We start from the raw sequence: 19935 nt of genomic DNA, 5'->3' as shown, positions 1-19935 counted from the left end.
GATTACCACAGACTGTACATTAAAGGTTATGTTCTGACAGAAAAGAGGGTAATTTCAGACTATTTTCTATCAGGGAAGGAACGACCATGCACTGACATTTTCTCAGATTGTTCACCGATAACCATAGGAGTGCCTCTGGAACAATCTTTAGCAAGGTGACATGGAACACTCCTAAGTGGAGATAGGCTAGTAGACCTGCAGCGATAGATCGAGAGACTGGGGAGCCTGGAAAGACAGAAGACAGAGCTTAAAAAGCAGTCACCAAAACTCTGTATGTCCAACTGTAGCAAAAAAAAAAAAACCCTATATTTGATGATTCTATGTTTTTATTTTTTTAAGTGATAATTTAATGAATACTTGGGTAAGCCTAGCTTTTCTGTTTTAAAATAATACAATTTCCAAAATACAGTGAGAGTTTCACATTACATAAAAGTGGGAGTGTTTGTGTAATAGTTCAGGATTCTCTTAAAACTTTTCAGAACGTGAATGTCAGTGTGTTTTCTTCAAGTTCCTTAAATTAAACATCCTAATTTCTAAGCCTATCATCTTGCTCTTGAATATAATAGGCATCTGTTTCCACTTACATCTTTTCCAGAATGATTAATTAATTTTAAACTGATTTACATCAACTTAACTAATATTAATGAGTTAATTAAACAATTAATAATGATCAAAATCAACAACTCATTAATCACTTAAAATTAACAGGTAGCATTAAACCTGAAAGATTTCATCTTTGATCTATTCCCTAAGATTCCCATAGCTTATTTTAAAGAAAATATGTATTCCTATTAAGTTGTCCAAGACAATTACAATATAATATGACTAAATCATATGAAAATAAGCCAAGGACAAAAACCCATAAATTTATTACGTGAGAGTAATATGTATCCTTCTACTTTTTATCTGTCCTACACCATCTGCAGTCAATTAAATGATTCCCAGGTGTTCATGGTAATTGCTGTAACACAAGATTACATGTCACTTTATGGGTCTTTAAATATTTATTATAAAACCCTCATCTGCATTTTTCTCATTCATCTAGGCACAAAACATGCTGCTGTTTAGTAGTGACACACAAAAAGTTAATTGGGCTCGTTGAATTATTTTGTGGACTAAATTTCAATTAAAATCCTTTTTAAGAGCCAAAAATTGGAAAAAAAATAGAATATCTAGGATGCTGACTCTGTTTTACATTCTTGACTTAAAAAATGCTGCATGTATGACCCTAACACACATGAAAAAGACAAGGTCAGTTTTGTTAGGATCACTGAGCATTGAGGGATGTAAGTTATCAGAAGGTTCATCAAACAATTTCCCACACTAGAGGTGAAAAGTAAACTTTTGTTTTTAACGTAGTGGAGAAGAGACATGGAGACACTCTAGCCTAATACAGTTATTTTGTTCATTAGAAACACCCAGAGGTTTGGTGAAATGTTCAGTATTATTTATGTGTAGACCTATTGAAAATTTTGATCACTAACATAAATACAACATTACTACATTCCAGGGAACATTGCAAAACTTTGATGGGAACTTTGTACTATGTGCATGAGACGCCGGTGGAGGTTCCTCCATCTTCTAGGCCTCACATGGGGAGAATTTAGCTGACCAAATGCGGTTAATTGTTAAACCAGATTTCCTTTAAAACTAGAAATTACTCTCTGTACCATCTTGATATATATAGTACACATAACATGAATTTATTTGTAATATTATGATTAGAGAAACTGTACATATCTACACACCTGTTAACAGTTTTTCATTGAACTTATATCTTGAATCTCTATACCAGGTGAGTTATTATTCCTGCCCTGTGAATTTGGTTCCCTCTTAAGTCTTCCTAGACAGACAAGGCAAAATTTTCTTTAGTTCTCTTAATTAGCCAGAATCAAGTCTGCTGCAGGAACTGACTGCCATGACATTTACACTGTGTGGTGTTCAGAACTGCAAGCATGAACTAGAACACTGGGGGAAAAACAGAGGGAAAGAAGAAGCAAGCTGGACTAAATATAAATATCACTTTATTTAAAATCTTGTAAATGGTACCTAGTTTTTGCCTATTGCCAGGGAATTTAGCCTATTGTGAAACTCAGGATATATTCACACAATAATCACTGATAATAGTGGAAAATAAGAAGATCGGCTGAAAATGGGGTATAAAACCACTGCTTTTAATTAGTTAGAAATTAGTAATATAGAATGTGACTAAATAATTCTTGAGAATGATACTAGCAGTGACCTGAGGCTAATTCTTTCAGAATTCATTTTTTCAATTGATTAAAAATAAAGAAAAAAAGATAAGATGCTATTTGAAGCACAGGATTGAAGTTTTAAGCACTCATTAAAAAAGAAATATCCAGAAGAATCCAATTCTTACACTCGAAATTATCTTTATTGTTTCCTCAGATAATGATGCAGACTTGGCATTCTGGCAAGTTTCACAATGTGTATGACACAGAACTGTACAAATAGCCATTGAAGTTCCTCAAGAGTCACTACTGACAATCAAGTGAGGGGGGTTTACCTAATGTTTTGAAATAATTACAAATGATTTCTACTTATTAAAATTTTTCTTGTTAAGCTTTTCAGTTATCTTTCTATCTGAGTCCTTTATGTAAAGACTGTATAATGTCACACAAGAGTGAAAGACCAGATTAGCTTCATCTTCATCACATTTGTGATTGTTAGTAATTAAATTTTCCATTTGGAAGAATCTGTCGAGATGGGCTTTTGGTCATGTCTATGGAAAATAAACTGGATTGTATTTATTAAGGTGGCACCATTCCATAGGCAGGAGATACTGAACTTTATAGAGCAGAGAGGACAAGTTGAGAACTAATATAAATACATTCATTGCTTTGTTTTCTAAATACAGATGTGATATGACCAGCTGCTTCAAAATCCTTGAGTCACAATGGCCCTGAAATGGTAGCAAACTTGCATTTCCTTTTAGTTACTTCTCTAAGAGTATATTATCATAGCAACTAAAAAGAAATAAAGACTGATTTGTGGAAATATATTGATAGTGTAAGTATAAAAAGTATAATATGAAATATTTGATGATATAAAAATGAAATATTAAATTAGGTGCCTCCATTTATGTATCTAATATTTATTAAACAACAACCAGCTGGAAGAAATTAAAGATACTATATTTAAACTAAGTCTCAATATAATTACATCTAATATATTAAATATCAGGTGGTATTACAAAAATCAAGAGTGCTTCTTTTGTCATGTTTTGCAATATATGACATTTATCTTTTTGTTTTTGAGATTAGAATATGATTATATAATTCCTCTTTTCCTTTTTCTCTCTATTATCTCTCTTTTATCATCCTCCTTGCTCTCTTTTAAATTCAGACTTTTTTCTTTGTTAATTGTTGTTACATGGATATATGTTTATGTACATCTTCGGTAAACCACACTATGAACCATTATTTACAAATTTTATATCAAAAATACAAGGCTATTCTACTTACACTGCCACAAAGAAATGACTTTTATTCCATATATCACATTACAATGGTTCTCTAAGGATACCATATGTTATTCACGAAGATGGTCCATATGTAAATCTACATTGTTTGAAAGTCATGAAAAATGTCATCAGGTATTTAACACATATGATCATATCATACCTTAAACCATACACCATTTTCCTCCTATATAGAAATGAATGTTTTGCTAACAAACATAATTATAGATTTAATAATAGGAAATATTGACTTGGAATGAAATTTTGAGACTTGGTTAAAAGGGTCTTACTTCGTCTTCAAGGAGTCTGACCTTGGTATGCTGTACTTTCTTTAACACTCTCAATAATCTCATTATTGTTTCTCATCTTTATTCCAAGAAGATAAATTTGGAGGAAGAAGCTTCAGTTCATACTTATCACTTCCAAAGTTAGAATGGTCACAAAAAAATTGGAATTGTAGATTTGGTAGGTAAATTCTCATATTAAATAGCCTATTTTAACATAAACTTTAGACCTTTTTAAGCTCACAGAAAATATTTGCCAAATTAGGTTTTGTACCCAAAGTGTAAAATGATTTAGTGTGATTATACTTGAAGTGTATGTGAAAGTAAGCATTGCAGGGGACATGAAAGTATACAGCACATGAGAATTGAGAATTCATGTGTCATTCAACCAGACTCTGATGGAGATAATCATGATTAGCAAGGTTTATAGGATCACTGATTCTGAAAAACATTTGCCTGTATCCGTAACTTCTCTCATGTCCTACTTCAATTCTTCCCTAGGAATAGCTTTGAGCATTTTCTCACAGCTTGTGTGTGAAAACAATCAATCTTCTGGACACACATATATCTGTGGATGGTTAAGAAGATGGCTTCTCATTAAGCTGTATAATTTTGAGATATATATATATATATATATATATATATATATATATATATATATATATATAATTCTAGGATATGGTTCATAACTAGATCTCTTGTCTCACAAGAACTGTAGACACCTAAAAGCCTGTTTTGTTCCATCTGCTCAGACTAACTGCACTCACTTAGCTCACTTTTACATTAGAGCAAGTTCAAACTAGATTAATGGCTTTTTGTAAACAGATCATAAATCTAAAACCTTACAGTTAAACACAAAATCAGAGTAACAGTTGTTAAACAAAGATTGCTACACAAAGCACCCTAAGAAAAACATACCAGTTCTTCACTTTCCAAGTCTAGCTAATGAAAGACCTATGGACACTGTGCTACCAGGCTCTGATCACAGTCTTACTCCTGAAACCTTTAAACCTTGTATTGCCATGCTAAATAGATCAGCTCCTTATTGTTTACCCTAGGAATGTGATTTGACTAATGAGATGTAACTCTTGCAATTTTTTGGTTGCTTCAAGCCTCTTGGAAGAGGAGAGTTTTGAGGTTAGAAGAGAAGCTAAGAGGAATTAGATTTAGGAGAACAGAATTAAAATACAGGCAGAACAATAAATAGACATGACTGAAACCTCATGCAAGTGAGCCGTCTTCCTCAAATTAAGGGTTATCCTAAGTTCCCTTCACTGTTCTGTGATTTCTGACCCGTACCCTGGAAGATAGTCTTGTGGAGCATGCCTACCAAATTATTAATAGAATATGAATACACACACACACACACACACATATATATATATATATATACATATATGTATATATACACACACATATAAGTATTTTCTATGCATTATTAAAAGGGGAATAATTTGGTTTCTATTTCAAATATATAAAAAATGATATGAAAATTGACATATCACACATGTCACATCTCTAGATTGAATTGTAGGTCTCTTTTTTCATGGAGTAAGAAGGAATGTTGACTTATAATTGATGAAGCAAGACAGGATTCAAGGTAGACAGACATTTGGCTTGTTCATAGCACTTAAACAGCATCTTGGAGGGCATAATGGTACAAATGACTGCTAATGAAGTAGTCTTCTTTTTGTTTCCTTTACCAGTACAGTATAGAAATAAAAATGTGGGGAAAGATAATTACTATCTGCTGGAATTTATAGTGAATTTCATTAGAATGCAACAGACTGTTCGGTAATACCACATTGGCAGAATAATTGAAATTCTAGTCTGTAACTATATGCTGATTAGGGGTAGTATATTTTAAATTTATAAACAGTGTCACACCTAAGAACTACTATAGATATCATGCTCCAAACAAACCGAAACGGAAAAGAAAAAGGAGGAAAAGATAATTTTAAAAGTTACCTATGTCACCGCAATTTGTTTTTCTTTTAAATGGCTAACTGAATATATTCTGAGAATGTACTCATCTTTAATAAATATAGAAAGCAAAACTATCTTTTGAAAAATCAAATTTCAATACATTGTGTGTATATTATCTATGATGTTTACATAGACACATGGTAACAGTCATGATGTGCCTTATTTAACTATTATCACGAAGAAAATGTCATAGAAAGTCATCATGGCATTGTTTACAAGATAGCAATGCATTGTAACAAAAGTCGTAATTACAAACACCACCACCAAAATAATGACACAATTGCATTTAACTATAGTTTCCCTTTAAAGACACCAAAACAACTCCCATTTTTCTAGCATTATTCACGGTAAGTACCATACCTATTTTAGAAAAGGAAAAACTTGATCTACAAAATTTGTTTTCTTAGAATCCACTGAAATGGTAGATAACCACATATAATTTGACTTCTGATACATAAGCTTGTGGTTAAGACAAGTTCTCACTCTGTAGTCCACAATGACCTAGTATTCACTATGTAGACAGGAGTGACCTCAAGCTATAGGATATCTGTCTACCTCCAACACCCAGGTACAAGGATTCAAAGGGTGCCCCAACACATCTGAATATACAAGATTATTTAATATATTATTACTCTCTATAAGTTAATATGCATTTTATCTTTGTTTATAGCAGATAAACAAAGGAAATTAAAAATATAGAATTCAACAACAATGTGTTCAGATCACCAGAATTTAGGTTAGTTTTCTTAATTTAAATGTATTTCTAATTGGCTATATAATTAGTCATTAAAATTAAGCAACTTTTCTTTCCCTCATACATATTATTTTTATAAAATGCCAATAGCTTAATTAAAATTTATTTAATAATACAAGTGAAACCACTTAGAAATGTGAATATTTCTCAGTTGATAGAATGTTTGTCTAGCATGTAGGAAGCCTTTGGTTGAATCCCCAGCAGTGCTTGCAGCATGAACAGAGTGTGAAAGGTGGAGTCAAAAGGTCAAGAGTTCAAGCTTATCCTCAGCTACACAGCCAGTTTGAGACCAGTCTAGTCTATGTGACACCCTATTTCAGAAGACAAAAGAAGTTAAAAACAGAAGTTCTGGTATTCATTCTCTTTAATTTGTCTTTCAGATAGTAAATCCTTCATACATAATACTAACAAAAATGTCTGTCAGAAAAAAAGAAATACTAATATTTATTATAGTCAAAAATTACAAATTGTTTATATATGTGTAATATTAATCAGAAAATATACAATGTCAAAGGATACACAAGAATGCAATGCAAGCTACCTCCTGTGTTTTCTAAACCTATTTTGATATACTATGGAAATATTTGAAGGAAAATAATACATTTTGAAACTTAAGAGTAAAGAATTAGAGAGGGAACACAACTTCATGTATTTCAGCTTGACCACAGAATCTAAAATGGAGTAAGACAGAATGAACAGACTTTACCTCCGAACACTCACCGACTGCCAGCTGTCCAGTGAGCTGCCCCATGTGGTTTCTTGCATTCACTGTTACATTCCTGTCAGACTGTAAGACCAGGGGACTGTCCTAGGAAACATACATAAAACACATAAATCAAATCAAAGCATAACTGTAATCAGAACAGATCTCTGTGTTTCATGGACATGTTTTTTATATACAACCACCTAAATATTGAGTATTATGATTTGGTATGTTTTATTTGACTATGCAGGAGGATACATTATAGACATTTCCAAAAGCTCTAAAGGACTCCATACAAGTATGCAAGGAGATAATGCTAAATATACACATATGTGAAATAATTCAAAACTCAAAACACTCATAAATATACCTTAATGAAATAGGTTTTTCACATGCATACAAACTGAGATTTGACATGATCTTATTTTGAAAACAATTTCAAGAATCTAAGGAATATATTTATTCTGCTAAGATTTCGTTGTATAAAATTGTCATAGCTAATTTCACTTTTGGTTTGACTCATATCCAAACTCAGATAATTTAGGTCAAAATGAAGTTTTATTCTTCTATTAAAATATGATTATGAAGTAAGGAGATAATCATATTAAGACATAAAAATAAGAGAAATACTATAACATTAAAAATAGAAATAAGTAAATATACATCTAGTATTTCTCTGTAAGTATAATGATAATAGACATCCATGTTTGGATACACTGAATTACTTTAAATCAATTACATCATTCCTACCATGTAACATGTGAAAATTCTGTTGACAGTACCTATTGTCTACTAAGTACTGTTACTGGTAAAGTAGTTATAGCCAAAAAGAACTCTGCAGTATCTGTTAAGTACATAGAGTATTTTTTTGTGTAGTCCATATACATATACAAGACAATTACATTCACACTAATAAAATACAATATAGACATTTTAAAGAGTTCTATAAAAAGAGGCCATTAATTTTAAAGAGATCAGAGAGGGTTATATGGAAGGGCATTGAGAGTTGGAAGGGAAGAGAGAAATTCTATACTTAAAATACAATCTTAAAAATAAACATAAAAGAAGTATACATTAAAAAATCTGGATGCAGGAAACCTAAATGTCTCTCATAATTCATAAGTTGTGAATAATTGATTAGTCAAATTTGAATTTATATTAATTTTAAGTATTGTAATATAGCGATTTGCTTAGATCCATAAAATTTATGAGAGTATTCACTTTCATTTGAATTACTAAACATACTAAAAATGAGCACATAGCAATATAAGTACAATGGAAAAAAATAAGATCCTGGTATGTTTAAGTAATGGGCTATGTAAATGTTACAAGTATTGTAAGATTTAGTGCTGTTTGAAAGATCTTAAGAGGAAAGGAAAGAAAATTTAAAAGGCAACAGTCAACAGACATTTCATCTGCTCTAATACAGAAATAGATGTGTTAGGGCTACGTGTTTAATCACTGTGCATTTTTGTTTATTGGCTGTCAATTCACTTTTACCACCACCATAGGGATCCTATTGAATTTCTATCCCTGGCTCACTTCCTTCCTACTTATTCCACTAAATTTCCTCTCAGAATTAAATTTTTATATCCAGATCAAATTTTGACTATGGCAGCAACAGCAATCTTTGTACTCACTAAAAATATAAACAGAGCTATCAGGGGTGATGAGCAATTTTCTGCAATATACTCATGTGAATAAAATTGTATTATTATGCTGTTCTGATTTTTAAGTTCTGTTAAGCCAATATAGTTGCTGTGAGTACAGCATGTTCACTGGAAAATTACATGGTGATTTTTGTTCATAAATCATTACAGTGATTACTTTCAGGCTAGGACCACTACTTATGCATTTTAGAACCAAATCATAACCTTTTATGCAATATCCACTGAATTCCAATAAATGCATATATAATGGAAATGACGAGAAAACCTAGTTGAGTTGTCTAACAAGAATATGATCTTACACCTATGCAATTGACAAGGTATTAGTAGGTATACTTTTCTTCGTGAATCAACAGTAAAATTATATTTTTAATTTTAAAATTATGACATTTAGGTAATATTACCATAAACAAAGACTTTAATACACATTTCATGTTCTCTTGTGACTTTTTCTCCAAAAACATCTCTATGACAAAATGGTTGTAACCTATATTTCATTTGTATCAATTTTCTTATGTAATTTCTTTATGTTTTTTTCTATTCCTGTGCTACAAAACTGAAAACACTAGTATCCAGCATTTGATATTAAAAACAGTCAGAACACTATCCAATTACATTTTATGATTTCTATAAAAAGAAAGGAGACAAACTATATGATATTAATCAAGGATCAACAATGATGCTATTAGTGCTTTGAAAGTGTTTAAGAAGTCAAGATGTTATACTGCATAATTCACTAGCCTAGGAATCTGTTTTGATTAACACATTATGTTAAGCACACGACTAAATTTGCAGCATTTATCAGAAAATAAGGAAGACCATACTTTACTTACTGTGCCAAGATTTTCTCACTTAGATTATTTTCAACTCTTTATTGCTGAAAAGATTTTATTTTTAGTTATTTTATATTTTAATGCAATTACATCATTGCTCCTTTACCTTTTCTTCCTTCAAACCTTCCCTTGTATTTCGTGTTACTTTCCTCTAAATCAATTGGTTCTTAAATATTTTCTGTCTTTTCTACTAATAAAATCCCATGTTTGTAAGTAGCACATGTTCATTATTTACTCCTCAGTAGATGAACATTTAGACTTGTCCATTTCTCTGCTATTATGAATAGAGCAGCAATGAACACAGGGATGTAGATATCTCTGATGTACAGTATGGATATTTTGAGTACATTTGCAAGGGCAAAATAGTGGAACATACGATATTTCTGTTTAGCTTTTTGAGGAAACTCCAGATTGTTTTAAATAGAGGTTGGACAAGTTCACATTTCACCCAGAAGTAGATAAGATTTTCCTGTCTCTATATCCTCATCAGCATTTAAAATTCTTTTAATTTTTACTATAATAAACATTATTATAGAAATAAGATTAATTCTCAAAATTATTTTAATTTGTATTTTGTCTAAAGGCTAGAGTTACTGAACATTTTTAAGAGATGTACTAGGTATTTGTGTTTCTTCTTTGGAGAGCTTCTTTCCACTCTCTATAAATTGTGTTGTTCGTTTTCTCCATGTGTCGTGTATTCATTTTTTCATATATTTTACACACCAGTCCTCTCCTATGTGTAGGGTTCCCAATTATTTTATTCATTCTTTGTGCTTTTTATTCACTGTGGTCAAGGCTTCATTTTCAGAAAATGCTTTCTTATTTCATGAAATCCTACTAGATCAATTATTGACCTTATTTCCCTAATAACTTGAGTCCTTTTCAAAATGCCTTTAGTTGTACCTATATATTTAAGTGTACTCCTGCTTTTAGTATGCAGAGTTTCAGCAGTCCAGAACTAACACTGAGACTTAGATTCATGAGATACTGACTTTTGTGCATGTTGAAAAAATTATGTAGTTCCATTTTTCTACATGTAGATATCCAGCTCTCATAATACTGTTTTTTTAACAGGTTCCTATCTCCAAAATGAGTTTTAGACAACTTTGTCAAAAATTAGGTAGCTTGGCATTTGTTCCTCTTCTACTTTTTATTTTTTTTTGTTTAGTTTTGAAGTTGTAATTTAATTATGGTATTTCTCCCCATCTCTTTCTTCAATCAAAACCCTCTTATATACCACTCACCACCCACCTTCAAATTTGTGTCCTCTTCCACATTGCAATTGCACAGTTATGAGTGTGCATATATTCATAAATATAACCTGCTGAGCATATATATTCATAAATTTAACCTGTTTCCAATATTATGTTGCTTTTCTGTGTATTTTCAGAGCTGATAGTTTGTCACTGGACAACCAATTGGTGTGCTCTTTCCTGGGGAGGAATAACCCTCTGACAGTTTTACTCAGTTGCTTGTAGTATTGTTTTTTTTTTAAGGACTCCTAGGCTTTTGCCCATCAAGTTTGTCATGCTCATTAATTGGGAGCTTTGTAATAATTTCAGAGGATTAGCCCATAGTCACCATGAAGGAGAGCGTGGTGGAACATAAGCAGACATAGCACTGAAAAAGTAGCTTAGCTTTCAACATCCTGATCCCCAGACAGCAATGAAAGTTGCTGGGGATGGAATTGCCTTTCGAAACCTCAAAGACTACCCCTTGTAACATACTCTAATTATTCAAGTGGTGCTTTTCCCAGGTTGACTAAACAATCAAATAAATGGCTTTTATAGCGGACATTTTTATTCAAACCACCACTCCTTATTTCTGTCCTTGAGAACATTTTGTGATAAATTACTTTTATTGATTTACTTATGATGAACTATATATCACTGCAAGGAAACAAAATTTTTCATAATGAATGAATTTTCAAGGATTCTTGAATTTCACTTGCAAATACTTAAATATATATATTATTGTTTATAATATGTTTGTATGTCTATATTCATCAGGGAAATCAGTTATATTATTTTATTGTTTCTTTACTTTTCTGGTTTTGAATCTGGGTTATGCTGGTTCTTGGAGGTTACAAGCTTACATTTCTTCTTCTTTTTCTTTAAAAAGAAAAACTATTTTTTTCATTATACATACCAATCCAAGTTCCCACTCCATCTCCTCCTCCCATTACCTCCACATATCTTCCTATGTCACTCCCTTCCAATCCTCAGAGAGGGTAAGGCACATTGTTTTGGAGACAGTCCAAGGCTCTTCTTACTATAAATAGACTGAACAAGGTATTATACAAAGAGAATAGCTTCCCAAAATGGCAGTACATGTGGTAGGAATAAATCCTGGTGCTACTGCCAGTGTCCTCCCAGTTTGCCCCAGCCATGCAACTGTCAACCACATTCAGAAGGACTAGTGTGAGTACTACTCAGGGGTAAAAAACAATAACATCTTGAATTTTGCATACAAATGGATGAAATTAAAAAAACATAATCCTGAATGAAGTAACCCAAACACAAAAAGATGAATATGGTATGCACTCACTCTTAAGTGTATTCTTGCTATAAACAAAGGATATTGAACCTATAGTAGAAAAGCTAGGTAATAAGAAAGACATATGTAGATCCACCTGGAAAGTGGAAACAGACAAGATCACCTGAAATAATTGGGAGTATGGCTGTGGGGGAAAAAGGGAGGGTGGAAGAGGAACCGGAGGGGAGAAAGAGAGGAGTAAGGAGAACTTGAGGAAATGGGATAGTCGAGAAGGAGGAAGGACAAAGATGAAAGCAAGAAAATAAATGTCTTGATTGGATGGGGTCATTATAGGGTTAGCAAGAAACCTGGCTCTAGAGAAATTTCTAGGAATCCACAAGGATGACTCCAGCTAAGACCCTAAGCAATAGAGGACAGGGGGCCTGATCTTGTCTTGCCCTGTAGTCAGACTGACAATTATCTTAATTATCACCATAGAACCTTCATCCAGAAAATTATGGAAACGAAGACAGAAACCCACATTGGAACACTGGATTGTGTCCCAAAGTCCAGTTGAAGAAGTGGGAAGAATGAGAATATGTGCAAAGGGGTCAAGACCGTGATGGGTCCACCCACTGAACCAGTCTACCTGAGCTACTGTGAGCTCACCAACTCCAACCAGGCTGGGAAGAAGAAGCTTACATTTCTATGCTAGGCAATCCTTTGAGTTTTGTTATTAGTTCTTTGAATATTTCATAGAATTCTGCTTGTAATCAATATGGACAAATGTTTACTTTTAGATGGGGCATTTTAATTACTAATTCAGTTACACTTATTGTTATAAGTTGTTTTGAATAATGTATGTCCTCATGGGTTTTTTTATATGTTATATGCATCTAGAAATTCAACTGTTGGTTTTAGACGTTGCATGTTAGTCGAATATCAATTATGAAGGTATATTCTCATTTTTTTTGCATTTCTTTGGTATATGAGAGAATGACTCCCTTTTAATCTCTAATTATTTCAATTTTAGTATTTTATCTGTCTATTTGTTATTCAAACTAAGGGTCTGAAAAACAAGGAACCAAGACTTTGTTTCACAGATTTTTGTCCTACGTTTTGTCATTTCTATGTCACTAATTTTTGTTCTAATCTTAACTACTTTCCTATCTCCTGATTTTGTCTATGGTTCTTGCTTTTCCAATGCTTTAGGATGCAAAATTATGTTATCTGAGTTTCATCTAACATTTATTATAGACATAACAGTATGCATTTCTCTCTAATGACAGACTATATTATTCTATATTTGATTTTATTTTCTATCTAATCCTAATACTAGAAATTTATTGATATCTTCTCTGACTCTTTTATCATTTGTTGCAAAGAGGCTGCTTGTTTGTCCTGGCTGCTGGACTAGCTTAGCCCAGCAAAGATTCAGCATGTCTGACTCTGGCTGGGCTCCATAGCATCTCTCCGACTCTGTCTTCTTCCTCCCAGCATTCTGTTTAATTTTCTCCACCTACCTAAGTTATGCCCTATCAACAAGCCCAAAGCAGTTTCTTTATTAAGCAATGAAACTAACACAAAGACAGAAGGAGCTCCTACACCAATCATTCAACAGTCTTTTGCTTACTCTACATGAGTTTGTGTATTTTCTGTAATTTCTTTTGCTATAAATTTGTTTTAATATTAGTTGGAGTCAGATAAAATATGAAGGATTATTCCAACTTTTCTGTAGTTTTGTTAGAGTTGCTTTGTATGCTAATATGTGATCGATTTAATAATATTTCAGTAGAATTTCAGGGGCTGTTCACGGTGATCTTTTGGGAGTTTTTGTTCCATCAAACCACATTAGTGTAGAAATAAAACAAGAAACTCTTTTCCAAAGCAACAAACTCTTAGACCCAAATTTTGAAGACAAGATACCTTTAAAATATATATACATATATTTTGTATATATATTTAGCTCAACAGACCGTACAATGAAATATCTCTCTCTATTTAACTCATTCAAAGTCAAAAAATTCAAAGAAAACACAATAATATACATAACTGAGACTCTCTCTGTATATTCCATCTTTATGTGGCTTATTTTTTCTTTATCCCTTTAATCTATGATTGTTCTCTGTCTCTTTAAAAAACTTTGTTTTATTTTTTAAAAAACAATTTACTTCTTTTTATAACTCTCTATAATCTTTTCTTCTCTCTCCCCAGCCTACATACATTTATCTAACACTGTGACTCATTTAGTGGTCTTTTTTTTTTATCTGAATCTGTCTTTATTGTGTATCTCTAATTATCCTCAGACCAGAAGAGACCTTTTTAGTTATTTATTGCTAAGCGGGCATAGCTAGGACCAACTCTATGATCCTCCCTAGTCCAACATGGCAGAGGTCTGTTAATTGCCTCTGAGGCTGCCAGGTGGGAGCACGCAAACCACCTCAACTCCGGTAACCAGTTGGCCCGTGGTGCCACCAGTAACCTGCAGCAAGCTGCCCACAAACCTCTTTCAAGTGCTCAGCATCCTGAAAAAGCCAGAGTTCGTGCTGCAGCACAGAACAGGAAGCCGCTGTTTTGAAACCGTGGCTTTTTATTTTACTTTTTAATTTTTTCTGCTACCACTGAATCAGGAGGACCTCTCTTAAAGGTTCCATGGAGCTCCTACTCATTGCAAGCAAACAGAGGCCATCTGTAAAAAAAATATATGTTTTTTAATGGATGTAGTCACCCATGTTGGTGCCAAATGTTGGCAGAGGCTGCTTTGCCTTGCTTCCCATGCCCGTACTCCCACTGACAAATGTGTATCTAGAGTGTTGCCATTGGAAACAGTTTTACCCATTGCTATCAATTCTAGAAAATCCCTGGAATCAGCCCATCTCTACATCTTTCAAAGGTTTCAACTCAAGCTTTCACTACAGGTAGCCTTACAGAATGATTTTTTTTAATGAATAAGGGCACTGGATGAAATAAATACTATCTCTACTCCAAAACATTAAAGATTTATTTAAGTAAGGTATTACTATTTTATATCAATTAGGTGTCCAACAGTACAAGCAGCTCCTCTTTTTCTTGGGCAAGATTTGTAGCACCAGAGACATTTCTTCTTTTATTTCCACTCAAGGCATTGTATCTATTTTCACTGTAGATGTACCTCAATCTTTCTAGGACATTGCCCTTGTCCTATTCCCAGGTGTCACCTCAGTTCACTCTGCATGTTCAGTTCTACAGATTTACACTATGTTAGGAAATAAGGTAAGATCCCCATTGCCTGGGTAGAATGCAAATCTGTAAAGTGGGTCATAAAGAAACTTCAGAGCATTTGGTGAAGATCTTTGGTTACATACAAGAGGATGTAGCAAGTGGACAATCTAAAGACTGCATAAGTGGTTATGATTCGTTTATACATATTTCAGTCCAGACAAGGTACAGTGACTTTCTGTTTTAAATCAACCGAATTAATGAATTCTTCTGGGATAGAATAGATAATGATGAGTGTGCACATGTACGGGGATGGGGAGACAAAAAGTTATAGAGACAAAGAGAGAATCTTAAGACTATATTTCTATATGAAAATAAAATTCATCTTTTAGGTAATTAATGAAAGAATCATAGTAAAACCTTTTCATTAAGTTAGTTTACTTTTCTTCTCATGGAAATTGGCAATTGAGAAAAGTAAGTTTCCAGACGCTAATTTTCACTTTTTAAAGGCAACACAGTTAAATGAGTAAGCCAAGTTTCTCAATAAGATATATGTGCTTTCAACATGATCTTTAATTTCAAGTAGTGAAAGAGGTAATGAGTTTTAGATTATTTTTCTTCAGAAATATCTTCATCTATATAGCTAAGTTTTCACCACTTGAAAAAATAAGCAAACAGATTCTCTCTTTCAAACTAAAGTAGGCTCATTAAATCTTCAAATATTTGAAAATGCTACAACCAAGTTTTCAGTTTACTTTGCATCTGATTGTTAACTGCAACTTTTTTCCTGAATGAGAAGAAGAAACTCAGAGATACATTTTTGTATTTGTTATTTTTGTTTTTGTTATTCTGAAAAAACACTATCACCAAACAAATTGCAGCAGATTTTATTTTAATTTACAATTACAGAGGACTAGAGTTCATAATGATGGGGACAGCACAGCAGTAACCAATAGTCATGAAGATAGGAGTCAGAAGCTGAAAGCTAAGATCTTGAACCACAAGCTTGAGACAGAGAGGTAGCGGTAAATGGTGATAGGATTTTCATCTCCAATCCTACCCTCAATGGTGAACCTCCTGCAGCAATACTGTGCCTTCTAAATATACAAAACCAGCAACACCAACTAGGGACTAAATATTAAGAGGCGTGGGAATATAGGGGAAGTTCTTTTCAAACATCTCTCCAAAGTGAGGAACATAGTAGAATTACAAAATTATTTATTGACAATAAACAATTATATATTCAAAAAGTACAAAACTTATGAGGACTGTGACTGGGTCATGTCTTTCTCAGGTATTTGGTTACATGTTGCTTTGTGTGTAACAGTGAGGGTAATTGTCAATTACTATTTGAATCAATATATTGAGTGAAGTAGATCATGCATTTATGTACCTATTCAGCATATTGAAGGGCTGGAGAAAACAAAAGCATACTGCCAACAGAATTAATATGGCTTAATATGCAACTCATGGATCTGCCAAGGCTAGTGAGTTCTCAAGAAGCGAACCAGCTTGGTCATACCCACAGCTCAGGACAGATTTGGGTAACAAAGCTTGCATGGCAGTGCTGACACAACTGGGAGGCACATTTGAATGCTGTTCTTGTTACCACCGATTGAAATCATCCTGTTAATCCAATAAAAGAAAAATAAACCAACACTGAGTATCTGAAGAATTAACCTACAAACTTTTGATTCTTCATCTTAAATCAGCCAAGTACAGGCAATACCAGCAATGGAACCCACCTTCAATTCATCAAAGGCAATTTAGAATCTGATATCAAATAACCCATGCACAAAAATCACATCACACAAAACTCAAACAATACAGAGGTTCAAAACTATGATTTCCCGTAACTACGTCAGCTTCAGAAATTTTCTTTACTGAGAACTAACTGGTTGAACTCAGTACATATATTTTAAAAGAACAATCAAAAATGTATGCAAAGAACTCAAGGAGTTCAGAAAAGACCGGAACAGACACATTAATAGTCACAGACGTTCTCAATAAAATTGTGAACAAAGCCCAGGAACATGCAAATGTGGCTATCTGACAATTCAGCCTTTGAAAACTGAATTATTTAAAGAGAAAAAGATACTTAAAAAACACAAGCTAACATGAAGATAGAATTAAAAATTAAATAACATAGAGACATCATGTGAAAGTTTTATCGGTAGACTGGGTCAAAAGAAGAAAGACTATCAGAATGTGAAGAGAATGTAAAGTACTTAAAGGTAAACCACTAAATCAAAGAAAATAAAACACTTCAATAAAGCACACTAAGGGAAGATGCAAAAACTTTGAGGCATCATGAAAGGACAAATTTATGAATTACAGACACAAAAGGATCACAAGAATTCCAAGAAGACTAGAACAAAAACTCCAAAAATTAAGGGAAGGTAACTAAAATCATACAAATTCAAGAAGCATACAAAACATCAAATAAATTTGACCAAAAAGAAACTTCCTATGGCATAGCACACTTACATATTAGGCATAGAGAACAAAGAGAAATTATGGAAAACAGTAAGGGACAAACAAGTCACATATAAAGTAAAATCCATGATAATAGCAGCTGACTTCCCAATATGCATGTTAAATGCAGAAGATACTGAAGCAATATACTCAGTGTTCTAACATAACACAAATGTTGGCATACCCTACTCTTAAGGTTGCAGGGCACCATGTGAGGACAGCTCTCTGGGCTCCATGCAAAACTGAGGACTCCTTTTCCAACAGGACTTTCTTCCTACCTCGATAACTTCTCTAGGCTCAGAGGCCTGACCTTATCTGGAAGCTGTCCTAAGCCTGGGTGCCTGAGTCTCTCATGCTACACCTTTGACACAAATCTATACAGACTTCTGCTTCTGCTGTCTATATGATAATTAAATTTTGGGCTCCCAGCTTATTGTAGGACTATGCTGCCAAACACAAAATAGGTGATTTCTCAGCAACATATTTATGTATGAAATATATATAGAACATATATCCTATATAGTTCCCCTCACTCTAGAATAATGCTGACTTGTAACTCTGAAACACAATCCTGGAAAATGTTTCTGCCATACTCATAGGTCATACAAAGCTGTTTCTACTCCTTTTGTCCTTGAGGCCTGGTGGCCAAAGAACAACGAGGGGTGGAGGGAGAAGAAGATCTCACACACAGATGCCAAATCAGTCTATTTTATCCAACAAAGTCATCTATCTCAATTTAAAGAGAAAGAAAAACTTTCTGTGATATAAACCTGTTAAAAGAATTCATGGACATGGATAAATCAGCCTTACAGAGAAGACTGGAAACAATACTTTGGACAGAAATAAGGAATAAGAATAATCAAGAGACTATAAAGAGAAAACCAAGAAATTTATAATTAGTGAAATATAAAATATAACTCAGAAGACAATACCAAAGATAAAACAAAATAAAGTCAATCTATTCACATCTGTCAATAGTAATTTTATATTTTAGTTGCCTCACCTCCCTCAATCAAAAACAATAATTGGTTGGATTAAGGAAAAAAAATTCATCTCTCTGTTATCTGCAAGAAATTCATCTCATCTTCAAGAACATGCCTCAGTTAAAGTGAAAGGAAAAGAAACAAATATTCCAAGCAAATGGATCTGGGAATGAAGCAGCAGCCATAAATATCCTAATATCTGACTGCTGGATTCTCTGGCAGAAAGAGTGGCAGGGGGCAGAGATGGACCTGCAGGACTCTCCCTGGGGCTAAATGGAATGGTGAATGTCATGACTCAGACCCCACTCCCTGGGCACGGGGGAGGGGTAGAGAAACACACTCACTACCCACTGAGTTGAGTTTGTCAAAGCAGGATCTTGTTTAATGGTATCAAACAGGGACTTACATAGGGTTGGGATGAGGCTGGATAAGTTTGGGATGGCTTGAGGTGAAGCAAGGAACAAGGGCCAATAATATTTTGCCTTGTTAGCAGTGGCTGGGCAAAGGAGAGCCTAGGTCAAGTAGCAAGAGACAGGTCTCCAAACCCAGTAAGGCTCAGGGAGTTACACTAGGCCTCACAAAACCCAAGTTAGGCTTAAGAAGTTACACTGGGCCTCATACCCAGGCCTCATGAGACCCAACATCTGAGAAGTAGACACCAAATTAAAATTAATCAAAAGAGATAAGGATACTCCAGTCTGCTCAAGAGAACCATTTATCAAGACGTCTTTAAAATCATGCAAACATGCATGAGCCAAAATCTACAGTATTCAATTTCTTAAAAAGCATACTACTGAATTTTCAAGATACAGATTAACCCCCAAACAGAAATAGCTGAATTCAATATACCACTTTCTCCATAAAGAATGATAATTTTGGCAACAAACTACAGAGAGAAATTAGCATTAAATAGCATCACAAATTCAACAGATTTTATATACATTCTCAGAATATTATGCCCAAACATCCAAATTACTCATCAATCCATAGAAATTTCTCTAAAATAGACTGCATATTGGAGTCCAAAAGAAATCCTAACAAAAATTGAAATAACTACAAGTATCTTATGCAGCTGCAGTGAAATAAAATTAAAATC

At 33.5% G+C, this 19935-nt stretch overlaps 1 protein-coding gene across 1 annotated transcript in view; it reads right to left on the bottom strand.

Moving 5' to 3' along the window:
- Sgcz (sarcoglycan zeta) overlaps positions 1–19935 on the bottom strand; it is a 356632-nt gene that overhangs the window by 82919 nt on the left and 253778 nt on the right. The window contains exon 3 of the mRNA XM_048456621.3: positions 7226–7313. Within this exon, the coding sequence (XP_048312578.2) occupies positions 7226–7313 (88 nt within the window). The remainder of the gene's footprint in view (positions 1–7225; positions 7314–19935) is intronic.

This window comes from Myodes glareolus, chromosome 23 (genome assembly GCF_982192425.1).
Source record: "Myodes glareolus chromosome 23, mMyoGla1.1, whole genome shotgun sequence".
Taxonomy (NCBI): Eukaryota; Metazoa; Chordata; class Mammalia; order Rodentia; family Cricetidae; genus Myodes; species Myodes glareolus.
This window is presented reverse-complemented; position numbering and strand designations above follow the sequence as displayed.